The sequence below is a fragment of the Eschrichtius robustus genome, chromosome 2, assembly GCF_028021215.1.
Source record: "Eschrichtius robustus isolate mEscRob2 chromosome 2, mEscRob2.pri, whole genome shotgun sequence".
Taxonomy (NCBI): domain Eukaryota; kingdom Metazoa; phylum Chordata; class Mammalia; order Artiodactyla; family Eschrichtiidae; genus Eschrichtius; species Eschrichtius robustus.
The window spans coordinates 155,352,228-155,370,281 of NC_090825.1; the positions used below are offsets into that span (position 1 = coordinate 155,352,228).

An 18,054-nucleotide genomic window follows, 5' to 3' on the forward strand; every position below is an offset into this window, starting at 1 on the left:
TTTAGGGAGTTAATTAATTTCCGCTCAAGGAAGCATAAACAGCAACTACATGCAGGTAAAAGACAATAGACAAAAAGGTAGCAGTAAATGGTTGCCCTTTGGGTTCCACAGGGCTTGTGTTAGATAAGGTCTTACTTTGCATAGTTATGATGCGGTAAAGAAGTATACTCCCCACTAGTAAATATTTCAGAGATGCTAAATTGGGAAACTGGCAAATTGCAGGTATGAATGGATGAGTACAATGTGCTCAATGAATAAGGAATCAAAAGGAATCAGAAGGAATCGAAAGAATGTAGGCACCTTAAATGTATTCAGGTACAAAGAAATCACCACAAACGAGACCATGATGGAGGAGAGGTACTGGCTTGTCAATAGATTTGGGTTTGCAGTTTGGAAACCACTCTGTAAACTCCACAAAAACTAATAATTGTGCTAATAACCTTGGTGTTGATAATCATAATCTGGGTATTCAGATTTACTGGCATGACATTATGCAAATCAGTTAACCTTTCTGAAAATCGAATTCCTCATCTGTGAAGGAGTTGGATTAGAATATATTTCCTGGCTTAAATAACCACTGTTGGACAAAGAATCTTATAATTAGTATCTGCAGCTCTTCAGGAGGAAAAAAAATAACGATAATTGATAACTTCAATGAGTAACTTTATTTCTTTGAGTTATGGGATAGTCATGCTTTTTTCAGTCGTCATAGATACTCCCCATCGCCTAAGATTATAAATATATGAGGCTTGAACACACAAAGGAAACTTAGAGATAGTCCACCCCTACTCGAAATTTTATTCTTAAGGGTGGAGAGGCCTTGAATTACAAAGTGACTTGTCTAACTGGTTAATGGTGAAGCCCAAAGGACTAACAAGGCTTCACAGTTCTCCACACACAGGGCTCTTTTCTCCTATAGGAAAAGGGGTAAATAGGTTTTCTTTCTCATGCCAATTCAGGTTGATTAGTAAGGCCTGGCTGTTGAGAAAGACTGTGGAACTGAGAGCCAGGTACTATAGAAAAGACTAATGTTATTGATTAGGACTGTTTGCTATATAAACAGAACAGGGAAGTCACCTATATGTTTGCCACCTCCTCTCAAAGCTATGGTTTACACATGTTCCTTGAGGTTAAACTTTGAATATTTCTTCTGCCTTGCTTTTTAACAACCATCACTCACAATATTAATTAATGTTGTCTAAGGTATTTCACTCTAAGAGACGGCCTATGTCTCAGTGGACCAAACTTGGATTTGGTCATTAGGAAATACGTCATTCTCAGTGCTTGGATCCTCATTGGGTTTTCTTGAGCTGTTTTTCATTTCTGACGCTGCTAAATGTTTTAGACTTCTCCATTAGCATCATGTGGCCTGTCTGACTAGGATTTCAAGCTGCCAGGGCAGGACCACAGCTCTGAGTACAGGCTGGCTGTAGTTTTGTCCCTCATTATAAGACCATGGAATACAGTAGGAGAGGAGCGGCAGATACCTTGTCCTTTGTGGTTCCGACAACTTAAGTGCAATTTCTTGGCAGCCTAGTTTTAGACTCTGATATGGGCCTTTTCTCGTATGATGTTGCAGGAAGCTTTCTCTTGCTGCTGACATGTTCTGGCTCCTTGGTTTACTCAGAGGAGTGGTGAAGGAGACATACCTCAAGCCAGGAGCCGCTATGTTGGCCCTTATGCTCTACTTTCTATAACTTTGCAGGATTTTGGAAGAAAATGAGAATATACTCTGGAACTGGAGATAACATATACCCACACATAGATTCATATATATATATATTTTCACTTCTTCAGGTCTTTGTCCTCATTCCTATCATCTGGAATTGTTTTGAAAGAAAAACGCGCATTACCCTCATAAGGAACTAGAGTCTAACTTCGGAAACTTATAACACATTTATAAAAGACACAAAGTGTTCTCTCTTTTTAGAACTGTTCAAGTGCAAGTCAGATTTGAGTTCAAATGGAATGAAATGCCTGTTTATTTCTGGAAGCAAGTTTAGTTATTTTCTAGTCCAGATTCTTTGTTTTACAGATGAAAAAATGGAAATCCAGGGTCTAGGAGGGTTAAGTGATATGCTCGGTGGTACATTTCAGAAGAAACAGAATAGGAAAAAGAATCCAGAACTTGCCAATTTTTGGTCTCACGCATTTTATCTCACACCGCACTACTGCCTCTGGGTTTAGAATTACAACAGTTTGGTTTCCTTTTTAACTGATGACTTAGGTTTTTGTTAAGGTTTGATTTACAGTTTAGTAAAAATTTAATACTTATGTTCATTTTGGGTTTTAGCAAGTCAGTACTATTCTAGAGTTTTATTTTTATTTTCTTTAAGCCTGTAATGGGCATTGAGGTCTCCCTGTGGTCTCTGGACTTCTCTCTCGGCTTTGAAGATTCTGCTGTTCCCTGCTCCATCTCAGCTTATGCATATTCTCAACCACAGGGGAGTCTGGAACATGCCAGACATTATGGTGAGGCTGTTACAACGCTCACCCCGCTCTAAAACCTAAGCCACAGGAGACACAGACTTCTGGTTCCGCAGAAAGCAGGTGTTACAGGTAAGGAAGGGAGCATAATGTACAACAGCCAGATTTTAAACAGCTCTGCTCAGATTTCATATTCCCACACTCCCTCTAATTTACAGGCTTCTGTTCACAGGTAGTTTGAAAACCTATCTGTACCAAATTTAAATATTCAGTGACTTGCCTATAACTAATCATACTTGAAATTAAAAAAGCATGTGTGAACAAGCAATAGCACTGACTAGTACTCACAGGGGAATATTCCAGCTATATTACAATGAGACTTTTGGCAGTAAAAGCACTCAAGTACTGTTTCTTTTTTCTTTTTTTTTTTTTTTTTAAATACTGTTTCTTAAAATGTAAGGATTAGGTGTTCTTGAGGTAGAAAAGAAAAATCTATTCTTTGCAGATGGAGGGGACAGTGAAATGGATTCACTAGCAGAGTCACTTTTATGGAAATTTGGATCTGTACTGTGAAATTTTAGTGTTTAAACAAGATCAGAGGCCTTGTAGGATGATTTTTTAACATGCTGGATTAGAAACACCAGACAGAATTGATTCCCAGTAAAATGGAAAACGTCCTGAATTAAAAAGGGGCCTCAAAAAAAAAAAAAAAAAGGAGCCTCACTTGGTAACACTTAATTTTCTAACATGAGTGCTCCAAAGTCTTAATAACTATTTTAAAACACTTGATAATTTCATGTAAGATAAATTTTACGTAAGAATAAAAATGGACAGCGTATATGAATTTGGTGAGACTGAGCATACAATGTGGATTTGCCTTGGAAAACTTGGGCAGTTTTTGAGATTATTGAAGTTGAGCGTCTGTTGCAAGATACCTAAGTGAACTCTCCCAAAGCATTTCCTGGAAGCATTTGCCCAACAAGTAATCTTCAAACAAACGAACAAACATACATACCCACCATTCCTCTATTCCGTGTAATATAATCCATGGACCAACAAGAATAAGCTTATTTTCTACTTGTACAGTTTTTGGGTGGTGCTGCTTTTCCTAACCTTCTCACCATCTGTCAAGACATAACTTTCATTACTCTCCAGCATCACTTTTAACAGCATCATCTTTCTTTTCGTCCTTTCTCCTTCCCTCCCTCCCTCCTCCTCTCCCCCTTTGCTTTTCTTCCCTGCCTCCTTTTTCTTTCTTTAAAAGGAATCTCTTTTGACCTGTGTTTTCCTCAAGGGTTCAATTGTTTTTATATTTCTCTCCCTCATAATACAGTCTTTGGGGATTTAAAAATACGACATAAATAGAAAAAAAAAATACGACATAAATAGAATCTTCTGTGATTTCTCAGCAGAAGGGAAGGTATGGTTTGTATTACTTTCTCTCATAGGATTCTTTATGGGGTAAATATTTCCAGATGCCCCAAATCTCTTTGTTACGTTTACTATAAGAACCAACAACTCTTCCTTTTTCTCTACGGTGGCATGATTGTGTCCTGGGATGGCTCCCACTCGTATCGCTATGAAAACAGAAGTTTCATAAACCAGAGATGAGTTACTTCAACTCAGTTTAATTCAATAAACAGTTATTGAACATTTACTGTGTCCAGGATACCATTGGCCATGGTGAATGATACGTGATCCCTCCTATCAAGAAATTTGCAATCTAGTATGGGAGAAACTATGCAAATAAATGTCCAACCATAAGATGACTGCTACGGTATAGTAACAAGCAAAGATTTAGGAACTCAGTAGGTAAGCAAAATAAGTAGAATAGTAAAGATGAGGCTCTTTTGTTTGTCAGTATTTTACTTTAGCTCTGTATAGTTTTGAGATATGAAATGGTGTCATTTTACTTTACAGTTCTTGTTACTTTATAATCATTACCACGACTTTGTAGTCATAGCTCATGGGTAAGTTGCTTCACTTATGTGAATGTTATGGAGAGGTCCTATGCTTCCGGTAGAGTCTTCTTCAGAAAGAGATTTATTGATTTGAGTTTATAACACTGAATTATGGTTTGGTAATACGTTTTACTTCAACTCGAAGATAGCTACTTTATCGATCCCGTGGGTAAACCCTTACTCTAGATCTGGGTGGTGAGCCCTCTCAGGATCAGCTGTCACACAGCAAGAGATAAGACTTCCTGGATCAGTTTTCTAAAGTGACAGGTTTATTCCCTGGTCAGGACAGAAGATACTCTTTTTAACGAACAGGCTAGACTTCTCTGTGTGCGTATTTGTTCCGTGTGTTTCGGGGTGAGGATGGGGTTGAGGAGTCTACTCTGTTTTTATGGGGCATGAATCTGGCTTAAAAATGACAGAGCCCTTTAACAGGGAAATTGCAGCTGGAAGACACCAGCAACTAAGTAGATCGGGGACTTGAGAAACTGTGCCTCCCTGGAGCTATCCAGGGTACTGAACCACTTCTCCTTATGTTGCCTTCTAACCCCGCGAAACAGACATTCAGACATTTAAAAATATCCAGCTTTTTTTTTTTTTCTGACTAGAGAAATTCTTTAACCTGTATATTTCTGATAATTGTTCTTGCTCTAGTCTTGGCCAGCTGTAGCAGTTCACCTCTTGTGTCTTTTATTCACTAAACAAATATTTAGGTATAACCTTCTCTGCGTTGGGCACTTTTCTCATGGTTAAATTACTCAGATTGAATATGATTATTTTTGCCTTTTTGTGAAATTTGGGTTAAAGAAACAAATTTTATGGGATGCCTAAAGGATCTCAGGTTTTCAAGTGTCGTTTGAAGAACCTGGTTTCTGGTCCAAAGGTTGTGTTTGTTTACGTTTGTTTACAGTACTTAGACTAGCCCTTGGCATAAAATAGGCAGCACAGAAATTTTATTCCGCTGATGATCAGATTTATTTTGTGGAATTTTTTTAAAAATAAATTTATTTTATGTATTTATTTTTGGCTGCGTTGGGTCTTTGTTGCTGTGCACGGGCTTTCTCTAGTTGTGGCGAGCGGGGGCTACTCTTCCTTGTGATGCACGGACTTCTCACTGCGGTGGCTTCTCTTGTTGTGGAGCACGGACTCTAGACGCATGGGCTTCAGTAGTTGTGGCGCCTGGGCTCAGTAGCTGTGGCTCGTGGGCTCTAGAACGCAGGCTCAGTAGTTGTGGTGCACGACCTTAGTTGCTCCGCAGCATGTGGGATCTTCCTGGACCAGGGCTCGAACCTGTGTCCCCTGCATTGGCAGGTGGATTCTTAACCACTGCACCACCAGGGAAGTCCCATTTGTGGAATATTTTTCTATACCATGTTACAAGGAACATATTTCTTTTCAACCTAAAGGTAAAATTCTTTGAAGAAAAATTTTGCTCTAAGTGCTCTAGATGCAACATGCACATAATCCTGATGAATGTAGACTAAGCATTTTGGGACACTGCCATATACATTAGGACCAAAGTACAGGCTGACCGGAAAGCAAGGGACCAGAAACTTCCAGCTCAGACTTTTCTATTTATGTATTTTCTCAACCATCTTTTCATTCTATTTTATTCATACTAGTCTATTCTGTATTCAGGTAAACAACCACCACCTGTTCACCCCCTCTCCTCCAAAAGAGGAAAAAATGAATTTTTCCTTTGATGACAGCAACACATGACCCAGGAAGGTGGAGTATATTCTAAACTGTCCTTTTGTAATTCCTTGTTCTAAGCATCTGGCAAGACAAATTGGTCTTGACTTCCCTGGAAATGTTGGTTTCTTTCAATGAGTATAAGGGGTACAGAATCAACAGTGTTCCTAGTGTTCTCAAGACCAGTTATTGTATGGGTCAGTACGGCTAAACCCTTCACCCCCAACCTGGTGTTAATTTAATGTTATTCTCAGTAAATATCTGAGACAGACTGAATTTGAGCAGAATATAAAGTATCTGGCTGAAATTGAATCAGGTTCAGTGTTCTAACAGAGCGATTTGCCACTACCCACATCTATTTCTGTGGTATGCCTTTTTTTTTTTTTTTTTTTTACAACATGTACATTTAGAAACTTGGTAAGGTCCAAACTGTATCATAATTGACTTGAAAATGTCAGTTTCTTGGGATTGCCAAACTCAAACACTTTTCTTGGTATCTCAGTGAGAAATCAAATTTGAGGTTGAAGAGTATTGACCAGTAAGCTTCTTTTCTAGAGATTGTTACTCTACCTTTGGTCATGGACCAAGTTTAATTATTCCTATTGCTTTTATTTCCCATTCCTTAGGGAAGTGATAGGCACTTGTTTAGTCACCGGAAGTTGTGAGAATTTGTGGACCTCAGCAAAGACCCAAGAGACCTATGCAACAGTATTGTTTTCCTACTTATTACCCAGACCCAGTTTGTTTTAAAATCTATTTACTGATTCCACCTGAGTTGCATGACTTAGTTGTAATATAATCTCTTGATTTCTTGAATTATCTCCAGACTGGACTTCATGATTGATTTCTTTTTCGCCTTTGACTTATTCAGATGGAAATAGGTTAAACAAACAGAAAAACTTGACTATTATTCAAAGGCTGAAGGATTCCTTCATTACTTCCCTCCATTTCCTTGGGAATCAATACCATTGGCTGTTTTCTTTTAGTTAGCATAGTTTTGCTTGCTTAATATAATTAATATAGTAATTTAAGAGTTATATATACGTGATCTGACTTACCCTTCCAGTTCTATGGTGTAATATTACTACTGTCATTTTATGTGTGAGAAAGGTAATGTTCAGGGGGAGTTAAGGAATTTCTAATGACCATAAAATTAGGAGTCAGGACTGAAGATTCAGACCCAGCTCTCTCCGACATTAGTCACTGCTTTTAATCACTCTTCTGCTTGCTTTAATATTTCTTTACTGCCCACATAAAGTGCCATGTCAGAATATAGAAATGGTTATTAACTGAGGAAATAGGAAATATTTTGATGTTTTTAGGGAAATTCAAAACATTGTAGAATAAAAAGCTGGACATGATTTTATTGGCAGTTTTATCGCGATGGCGTAAAAGAAATGAAGTTGTTCCTGAAGGTACCTAGTTTATTGTCGTGAAATATATTTGCTTTGCCTCATGCTGTATTTTGTAACATTTGGTCCTGGTAGGGTTTATTTGTGCGTGTAGTTTAATATAAAGATCTCAATTTTAACAAATACTGGGAACTATTCGGAGAAAAAGCCAAAACAGATGTGTTTTTACTCAGTAGTTTTTGTTTAGGTCTGAACCTTTGATAGGAATTTGTTCCACAAATGTGGTTATTACAGAAGATGAAGAAAGCCAAGCTGAACACAAAGTTAGATGACTTGTCTATTTAATTTTAGGTGATACTTGCCGAATGTCTAGAGAAAATATTTTTTCAACTTGTTTCAGAATTAGAATAGACTCTGTTGACATTTTATGCAAGCATATATCTGTTATTCCTTTTTAGAAATTCGAAGTAAATTCTTCTTATAAAAATAATACACAATCAATAATACACGACCATTTTCTATGAGGAAATTTTCAAATGAAAAAACATTAATCTCTAAACATCCGTAACACCAACCAGTTAATATGTTAGTATGTTTCATTTGGTTTTTGACACACGCAAATGCACACAAAACTTAACATATAATTATATAATTTTATATGTAATTTTGTGTTCCAGTTTTCTACTTAATTAATAGCATTGTCTTATTTTGCATTTCTGTGACTTCCAGGGAGATATAATCTACTTTATTGGCCAGTTCTATCTAATTTGGGGTTCTCTGCTTGTGTGTATGGTGTATGTGTGTGTATAATTTAATATATATATGTGGGTGTGTATATATACACATATGTATAATTAGTTTTCTTGTTTTAGAAAAAGATGCATTGTATTCCTTTTAATACATCACAACTTACCCATTTTATTGGGAAGACTTTGCACATATTAAAATCTGATATATTAGGACTAATCAAGAAGAGGTCAGTGTGACTAAGATGCCTTTTAAATGTTTTTTTGTATTGTATATAGCAACTGGAGCTGCTTTCCCAACAGAAATTTGAAGTAATGCCGAACCTGTGCTAATGAATAGATAGAATTAATTGGAAAACTTCATCTGTTTTCCTACAGTGTCTTAAAGACTTTAAAATAATCCCTCAGTAATTTAATCATATCTCCTAGTTTTCTCCTTTAATTTACCTAGCAATATTTTTTCTTTATTTTAAGATGATCTTCAGCCTAATCCAGATAGCCCTATTAAATTATCGTATCAAAAACCAACGATAATTTTCTATACCTTTTATTTTCATAGGGAAATATTTTGAGATCCACCAGTGTGATTAAAAAATAGAGCAGGTGGAAGTGGGGCAAGGGTGGGAATTGACATCTGATGCAAGAGCCAAGGAGGAAACCATTGTTTTTACTCTGGTTAGGTGATATCATGCTAGCCTTACATTTCTAAAATTTGAGTATCTTTGGAATTATATTCAACTGCAGCAGTTGAAGTTGTAAATGCTTTAATGTTTTCAAGGCATGTCTTTTAGTGACTAAACTTTTCTAGTGCATTTATTTCAGTAAGGTTGAGGGGATTTCTATTGGATGATCTTCTCCAAATGAGATAAATATTCTAATGGTAACTGTCCTCCTGGAACACATATCTCTTGTTATTAAAAGTTTTCTAAGAGTACTGATGAATTTAAATGACTCACAGTAGCACAATAGGCATTTTAGTTAACCTGATTTTTAGCAACAACTTTTTTTTTCACTGTGAAACTTCTTATTCCAAGATGTTGGGGAAAAAGGGGAAAAACTACAAAGAAAAACATAAAATTTAAATGAACTGTCACTATTTAGATAAATCAGGGTCAACATTTTTTTTTTAAACATCTTTATTGAAGTATAATTGCTTTACAATGGTGTGTTAGTTTCTGCTTTATAACAAAGTGAATCAGTTATACATATACATATGTTCCCATATCTCTTCCCTCTTGTATCTCCCTCCCTCCCACCCTCCCTATCCCCCGCCTCTAGGTGTTCACAAAGCACCCAGCTGATCTCCCTGTGCTATGCGGCTGCTTCCCACTAGCTATCTGTTTTACATTTGGTAGTGTATATATGTCCATGCCACTCTCTCACCCTGTCACATCTTACCCTTCCCTCTCCCCATATCCTCAAGTCCATTCTCTAGTAGGTCTGTGTCTTTATTCCCGTCTTGCCACTAGGTTCTTCATGACCTTTTTTTTTTTCCCTTAGATTCCATATATATGTGTTAGCATACTGTATTTGTTTTTCTCTTTCTGACTTACTTCACTCTGTATGACAGACTCTAACTCCATCCACCTCACTACAAGTACCTCCATTTCATTTCTTTTTATGGCTGAGTAATATTCCATTGTATATATATGCCACATCTTCTTTATCCATTCATCCGATGATGGACACTTAGGTGGCTTCCATGTCCTGGCTATTGTAAATAAAGCTGCAATGAACATTTTGGTACATGACTCTTTTTGAATTATGGTTTTCTCAGGGTATCTGCCCAGTAGTGGGATTGCTGGGTCATATGGTAGTTCTAATTTTAGTTTTTTAAGGAACCTCCATACTGTTCTCCATAGTGGCTGTATTAATTTACATTCCCACCAACAGTGCAAGAGGGTTCCCTTTTCTCCACATCCTCTCCAGCATTTATTGTTTCTAGATATTTTCATGATGGCCATTCTGACTGTTGTGAGATGATATCTCATTGTAGTTTTGATTTGCATTTCTCTAATGATTAATGATGTTGAGCATTCTTTCATGTGTCTGTTGGCAATCTGTATATCTTCTTTGGAGAAATGTCTGTTTAGGTCTTCTGCCCATCTTTGGATTGGGTTGTTTGTTTTTTTTGTTATTAAGCTGCATGAGCTGCTTGTAAATCTTGGAGATTAATCCTTTGTCAGTTGCTTCATTTGCAAATATTTTCTCCCATTCTGAGGGTTGACTTTTGGTCTTGTTTATGGTTTCCTTTGCTGTGCAAAAGCTTTGAAGTTTCATTAGGTCCCATTTGTTTATTTGTGTTTTTATTTCCATTTCTCTAGGAGCTGGGTCAAAAAGGATCTTGCTGTGATTTATGTCATAGAGTGTTCTGCCTATGTTTTCCTCTAAGAGTTTGAAGGCATGGGAGAGACTTAAGTTACCCACAAGAAGATCCAAAGAATCATAGGTCTGAGAGTTTTTTAAGTGGGTATACTTGAGGATGTTTATAAGCTGAAAGAAAGTAGCCAGCAGAGGAAGGGTGTGAAGATCTAGGAGAGGAAGTGATTGTTCATTTGTTTTCAAAAAGCTGAATACTTATCGTGTGCCTGGCCTTTTTCTAGGATCTGGGGTTCACACCATCTTATCTCTTCTGCAAGGACAGTTCAACTCATCCCCTGGTGAAGAGAAGTCAGATTATTCTTTGCATCCAATGCAGGCGTAGGAACTGTTCTGTACCTCTGAAGGGACTTTACTTAACCAGAGTAATAAGTTAGAAATCAAAAGAAATTAGAGCTGAAAGGACCTTAAAGGCCACTGTACTTAATTTTGCCTAATATTTTACATTGAATGTAAGAAAAGTTTATTGCAGAGCCCGTTCTCTTCAGAGTTCCTTCAGTGAACTTTATGTCTTCAGTCCAGTGGGTCTAGCTCGTAGATTTTGGCCTCCTCCTCAATTTGCTTCTTCATCCATATTACATTTTGCCCGGACTATGGCAGAAGCTCCTGGGTGGTTTCGTGGCCCCTGGGCTCAGTTCCTCTAAGTTCATCTGCCTACTCGGGTTGAGTGATCTTCTAACATAAAAAGATATGCTTAAAATAATGCTGCTAATGGCTTGCCCACACAGAGTTAGTGCATACTAGCCGCCCAGCATGTGCTCTGCACAGAGGCGTGTAGTCTGAACTGTGCTCGGCCAAGCCTCCTGGGGCTCTTTGGCCCTGAGGAAGGGGAGCTTTTTGGGATCACTCCCTTTATCTAATTGGTCCTTCAGCAGCGGGGCACCTTTTTCTAATCAGCGGAGGCACCCTTACTTAGCCAGTGGTAACCCCAGGCCTCATCACCTGTGGGATACAAGCCATGCTGTCTCCCAGGCTTGCTTCCGCCAACATCTCTATTTTCCTTTCTGTCTGTTCTCACACTTGGACCCCTGGCCTTTAGTCATCCCCACCTGCAGTATTTACAGTGCCCAGCAGGTGTCAGGCTTGAGTGTCTTTGCACAGGTGCTCCCTCTGCAGTTAATGCACCTCCTTCTCCACCTCTGCATAGCCTCAGCTTTTTAGATTCTGCTTCAGGGTTATCATGAAGCTGTCACTTAGATATAACATTTTGCCTCCAAGGAACCTCTGTGCATAAAGGTTATGCTTCTTTATCTCATGTGATTCAAATTTTCATGTCCCTCCTTAATGCAGGCTTTAAGGGCAGGAGTCGTTTCTTATCCTTAGCACAGAGCAGATGCTTTTCTTTTTTTTTTTAAGGTGCTTTTTAATGATGATAAAATGTATGGTTTAAATCACTCATTTTACAATAATTTTGCTTTAGGTTGTGACAGAAATAAAGTCTACAGAAGTCGTGTTCCTGCGATAAGAAATAAAGATGTGACCTTCCAGTTGTGTAAAGCTCTTAAATGCTGTGTAAGTGCGTCGGGTGTGCTAAGGAACCTGGAGCTAAATGGGCTAGTTCTGAGAGAGAGAGACTTAACTATGTTAACAAGGTAAGCCTTCATTGTATCCTGCCAACATTTGATAGTTGCTTTTGGGGCAAGCTAAACCAATACAAGTTTAAACTTTTTCTCTCCATTAAAGGGATTGAATAAATTGGCCACTTTATCAGCACCTCATGCCTGTCACATTAATGGCTGAACTAGAAAATCAGAAGGATCAGCACAGGTTTTATTTTCTTAATCCTTACCTCAGGGTGGAGAAAGGTCAATCCCGAACTGAACCCCAAGTTTAGACCAGGAAGCCCTCGGGTTCCTTATAGTATCTCAGAAATATGGGAAAGTAGAAAGGAACGATAAAGTGTAGGGCAGATTAGCCTCATTTTCCTGTGAAGCTTGAGGAGAGGGAGGGAGGAGGTGGATGACCATGGGCAGTTGGGCAGGTTGTGCACTGTACAACACCATAAATGTAGAACGTTTGCATATATTATTATGACAGCCTTCTGACAGATGGAAATGGTGTCTTGAGGAAGTACCTTTTTCTGTTTCTCTTAGAGAAGTGCTTCTCAATGGGGGTGATTTTATCCCCTCGGGGATGTTTGGCAATATCTGGAGACACTTTTGGTTGTCACAAGTAGCTGATGTGTTACTGGCATCTAGTAGGTAAGGACAGGGATGCTGCTAAACATCCTACAGCGCACATGGCAGTCACACACAACAAAGAAACAAAGTCACACATTGCCTAGCTCAAAATGTCACTAGAGCCGGGGCTGAGAAACCCGGGTCTAGAGGATGAAGGTGAACCTCCCTGTCTGGTAATTTTTCCCTGCTTGTTCTGGAGAAATGACTGCTGGAGAGGGAGTGAACCATTTCTGACTCTACATCCAATATGCTCCAGCAGCCTGTAATACATCATGTACTCATAGGGCCAGTGTGCCTGGAGGAACCCAAGGCTACCTGATGGCAGAGCTGTGGATCAGGGTGACAGCCAACATGGGAAAAGCCTTCCTGCCTCCAGGCCCTCGGTTCACCAGGCCCAGGTGTCTCTTCCTTCCATCCATGGGCCTCTGAGATGAACCAGCTTTCCTTGTCCCTCCTAAGCTTCCCAGGTTGTGAGTCCTTGCCTCTCAAGAGTGGGGCACAGTATCCTCAGGTTTGCTTTCCACGCTGCCTCCTGAACCAGTTTTGGAAGGTTTGTGGATGATCAGTTGGGGGATAACAGGTAGAAAATTGAGACAAAACAGTGAACTCCGAGACTGGTGACTGGGTTCAAATTCCAGCTTTTCCACATGTCAGATGTATGGCCTTAGGCAATTCACTGAACATCTCTGTGCCTCAGTTTTCTTGTCTGTAAGATGGGGGTGAGAACAATAGTGCCCACTTCATAGGGCTATGGTGAGGATCGAGTTAGTATTTGGCATGTATTTGGCATGTAGCAAACAACATGTAAGCGGTAGGTGTTCCAGGCCTCATTCCACGTTAATTTTTGGTATCTGTATGAGTTTGCTAGGGCTGTCATAACAAAACACCACAGTCTGGGTAGCTTAAACAACAGAAATTTATTTCTCACCGTTCTGGAGGCTGGAAGTCCAAGGTCAAGTTGTCAGCAGGGTTGGTTTCCTCTGAGGCTCCTGAGGGAAGAGCCCGCTCCAGCCTCTCTCCTTGGCTTGCAGAGCGCCGCCTTCTCCCTGTGTCCTCACAGGGCTTTCACCCTCTGGGCAGGCCTGGTGTCTCTCTGTGTGTCTAATCTGCATTCCTTATAAGGACACCAGTCAGATTGGACTGGGATCCACCCTAATGGCCTCATTTTAACTTAATTACTCTTTAAAGGCCTGATCTCCCAATACAGTCACATGCTGAGGTACTGGGGTTTATTTAGGGCTTCATCCTGTGAATTCCGTGGTGGACACAACTCAGCCCATGACACCTGACAAGGACCTGGTAACAACACCAACATGGTTCTAACCATGTTTAACTGTGATACCAGATGCAAAAAAAAGCCAGGACAGACCTTGAGGCCATTACTCTAAGTGAAACTAGAGAAAGACAAATACTGTATGATCTCACGTATACGAATCGAAGAAAACTGAGCTCATAGAAACAGAGAACAGTTTAGTGGTTGCCAGAGGTGGGAGTAGGGGGGATGGGAAAGGTGGTCAAAAGGTACAAACTTGCAGTTATAAGAGAAACAACTCCTGGGGATGTAATGTACATCGTGATGACTCTAGTTAAAAATACTGTTTTCTTTTTTTTTTAAACATCTTTATTGGAGTATAATTGCTTTACAATGGTGTGTTAGTTTCTGCCGTATAACAAAGTGAATCAGCTATACATATACCTATATCCCCATATCTCCTCCCTCTTGCATCTCCCTCCCACCCTCCCTATCCCACCCCTCTAGGTGGACACAAAGCACCGAACAATACTGTTATTTAATTTGAAAGTTGCTAAGAGTATAGATCTTAAAAGTTCTCATCACAAGAAAAAAATTGTAACTATGTGAGGCGGTAAATGTTAACTAAACTTATTGTGGAAATTATTTTGCAATTTATACACATATCAAATTACTATGTTGTACACCTGAAATTAATATAAAATTATATGACAATTATATCTCAGTAAAATGGGGGGAAAAAAGGAATCCAATATCTCAGGTATAAAGCCTCCCTCCTCCTTCCCTCTCACATTCCCGGGAAGACCTCAGGCCCGGGCCTTACACCTGCCTTGAGTATATTCCTATTAACCGTGTCAGTAAATGGTAGGTGCTTCCCTTCCACACCTTCCTTTGCTCGTCATTGGAGAATATGCTAGAGCGACACTATAAGAGTGATCACATATCTCCGATTTTTGTGGACAATCATGGTTTCAAAAATTCTGTCCTCTTGTCCACCTAAGAACACTGGTATTTTTCATACTACAGGTTCCAAAATGTGGTTCAGAAATCATGGTCACGGTGCCTGCCATGCCAGGATGGCAACTTGGAGGGCTGGGGAGGGCGTGGCAGGTGGCAGGTGGGGAAAGCCGGCAGCCAGAAGGAGGAGAGGACAAAGAAAAAGACCCAGGAAATTTGTATCTCTAGAACAAATTCCCAAATAGTAAGAGTTTACTGTAGCAGCAAGTCCTAGCCTCTAGTTTACTGCTAAATCTAGTCCTCAAGGAGCACAGCAGTCAGAACATTTAATACAAAATTTCCTAGCTCTAAAACGGAAATATTAATACCTGCTTGTTGTGTTTGGAAGTTATTTCAAAAAGTAACGCTAACATCAATAAAGCCCTTTATAAACGAGCTAAAGGAACTCTGTAAGTATTACTTTTGTTTGTTTGTTTTTCCATCACTCTTCATAGCTGCCAAGCAGTAACGGCTGTCTTTGTACTGAATCCCGGAAGTGTCTCTGTATCCTGGAAGTATTGCAATGATCGTCTTCACACCTGCAAAATATTCCTGCACCGTGTACGCAAATGATTATGGCTCCGCTCTCGGGCCTCATCTGGGAGCTACTGCATGTGAGGATCAAATTGATACACATTAGGGCATCCTCAGCGGTCTTTGGCAAAGGCCTATAGATTACCTCGCTATCCAATTTGTTAACTGGACAGCAGAGCCTGAGTGGAAAGAACAATGCGCTCGTCAGTTGGGAAAAGCTCCTCCAGGTATCAACAGATACAGGCAAGGCAATCTCACTGTGCAGGTTGATTAGAACTGGGTTTGTATTTTGGACAATAAACTCTACTTATGATAGTCTCCCAGTCATTAAGTATCTCTGCTGTAAGAGAAAACGGGGGCTATTAACTTCTCCAGATAGAACCCGAGGGAAAAGTGATCATTTCTTTTATAAGCAGAAGGGAAGGTTCTGCTCAATAAAGATCAATTAAACATCTCTGTTAAAAGACTGCTTGGATCTGGTGCCAAAGGAAATTCCACTGTATTAACCCGTGCTCCCTCCAACCCTCCCCACCTCTGTAGCTTGCGCTGGGGAAAATTGTAAGAGGACACTGGCTATTGTAAGCTTTATAAGGTGACAGTAGCTCTCACATCCGTGGCTGAATGATCTTTGATGTTGAGTGACTTTTCCTGCATGTAGCAGGGGTATTCCCAGAGGATGGCAGGCAAATCAAACGCTCCTCTGAATTCAGCTGAGCATCAATCATCCTCATGAGGGAGTAAAAAAAAGAATATAACAATAGGTACCGGGAAAAATGATATGGTGGTCTGAGCTAGTAATTCCCAGGATGCAGGAAGAGTTTTGGGGGCCCTAGAAAATCCACTGCATAAAGAAAACCCGCCGCAATCTCCACCAGCATCTTATAGTTACCACCTCATTCTTGTCCTTTAAAATACAGTGTGTCTTGTACATTAAAATACAGTGTGCTTCTACTCTCTGGCTTAGACTGCATCCTCTCATGTAAATTCCATCTGTTCTTGCTTGAGGGAGGGCAGACACAACCTTGACTTTATCCTCTTGATGAGAGTGATGTTTCATGGTGTTGGGAGGATTTTCATTGGGTCAATTGCCTGATTGAGACATAGCCTTAGTGAGGTGACAAATAGCAGGCATTAATGTCTCTTTTTTAATGGTATGATGAATGGTCTAAGAGAAGGGTCAGCAAACTGTAGCCAGCCGCCTGTTTTTGTAAATAAATGATTGGACCACAGCCAGACCAGTTCATTCATGAATTTTCTCTGGCTCCTTTTGCGTCGAGTAGTTGTGACAGAGACCTAATGGCCCACAAAGCCAAAGATACTCCCTGGCCCTGGCCACCCCTGATCTAAGACCGTTCCCACAGTCCTCTGATGATAAGAATCACCTGCATCATTTGTTCAAAAGACAATTTCTGGGTCCAGCTTGGAACCCCTGAGTCAGAATCTCCAGGGAAGGGGCTTTGGGAAGGTAGAGTGAACAAGCTTCCCGGGTGATTCTTATCCCCAGGGAACTACTGGTCTCAGGTGTGCCTGCCTACCAGGTAAGGAGGAGGTTTTCAAAGAGGCAGTGGGGGTGGGGGTTGGGCGGAGTTTGCCTTGGAGAGTACAGGCCTCACGGTTTCACTGCTGGGACTGCATCCCAGCTCCGCTCCTCCCCGAGGTTCGCCACCTCGGGTAAGTTCCTTTTAACACTGTTTCCTCCGCTGAGAAGTGAGGGTCATGGTGCCCGGTTGGCAGTGTGTGTATATACGCTGAGAGCCTAATCCAAGGCTCGGTAGTGGTCACCCTCACTAAGAGGAGCAGCGCCATGTAAACACAGAAGACCCCGCTGTGGAAACATCTCATAAATAAGACAGGCCCAGCGGGGCTTTTCAGTAGTCCACGGTGTACAACTGTTTTCCTCAGAAGGAAAAACTCCCTTAAAGGGATCTCCCATTACGTTCAGGACAGTATACGGCCCTTTAGAAACTCAATTCTCCACAGAATGCTGAGTATTGCAAGAGGTTATCATTGGCTGTTTTAGGATATAGCTGAGTTTGCAAAGGAATATTTAATGTCATGATTGAAAACTCTGGTACTTAGCACGAGACAGACATATATATATATTCTGTTTCTGAGGTTAATGTTTTTAAAAACTCTTTGCCTGACGAGATCAAGCAATTTCAGCCATTCGTGTAGCTGTTGAAAGGCAGTTTTTAGATAAATTGCGCATAAATCCTTGCAAGATACAGGACCCAATAATACTTCAGGTTACCAGGGAGTTTCATATTTTACTAAAAGGGGGAAAAAGTCAATCTTGAATCTTTTAGTCCGATGACCAAAGAATTGCTCCATTGATTTTGTTCAGCTCCTCAGGTGGGTGTGCAATTGATCCTGATTGGATCTTATTTAAAGTTTACTTTTTCTGGGAAGTATTAATTCGAATGTAGTATGGGTAATACTGGAATACTAGAGCCTCTTTAAAGCCACTTTACACAGCTTGTGTAAACATCCTAGGGTAGTTTCCTCTTAACATTTTCACAAATATAGAACTTGAGTTTG

At 40.0% G+C, this 18,054-nt stretch overlaps 1 protein-coding gene across 1 annotated transcript in view; it reads left to right on the forward strand.

Annotated features, from left to right (window-relative positions):
• Positions 1–16,751, forward strand: part of LOC137758978 (uncharacterized) — a 43,853-nt gene extending 27,102 nt beyond the window's left edge. Inside the window, exons 3-4 of the mRNA XM_068534915.1 lie at positions 11,975–12,146; positions 15,438–16,751. Coding sequence (XP_068391016.1) covers positions 11,975–12,146; positions 15,438–15,555 — 290 coding nt within the window. The 3' untranslated portion in view covers positions 15,556–16,751. The remainder of the gene's footprint in view (positions 1–11,974; positions 12,147–15,437) is intronic.
• The last annotated feature ends 1,303 nt before the right edge of the window (positions 16,752–18,054 follow it).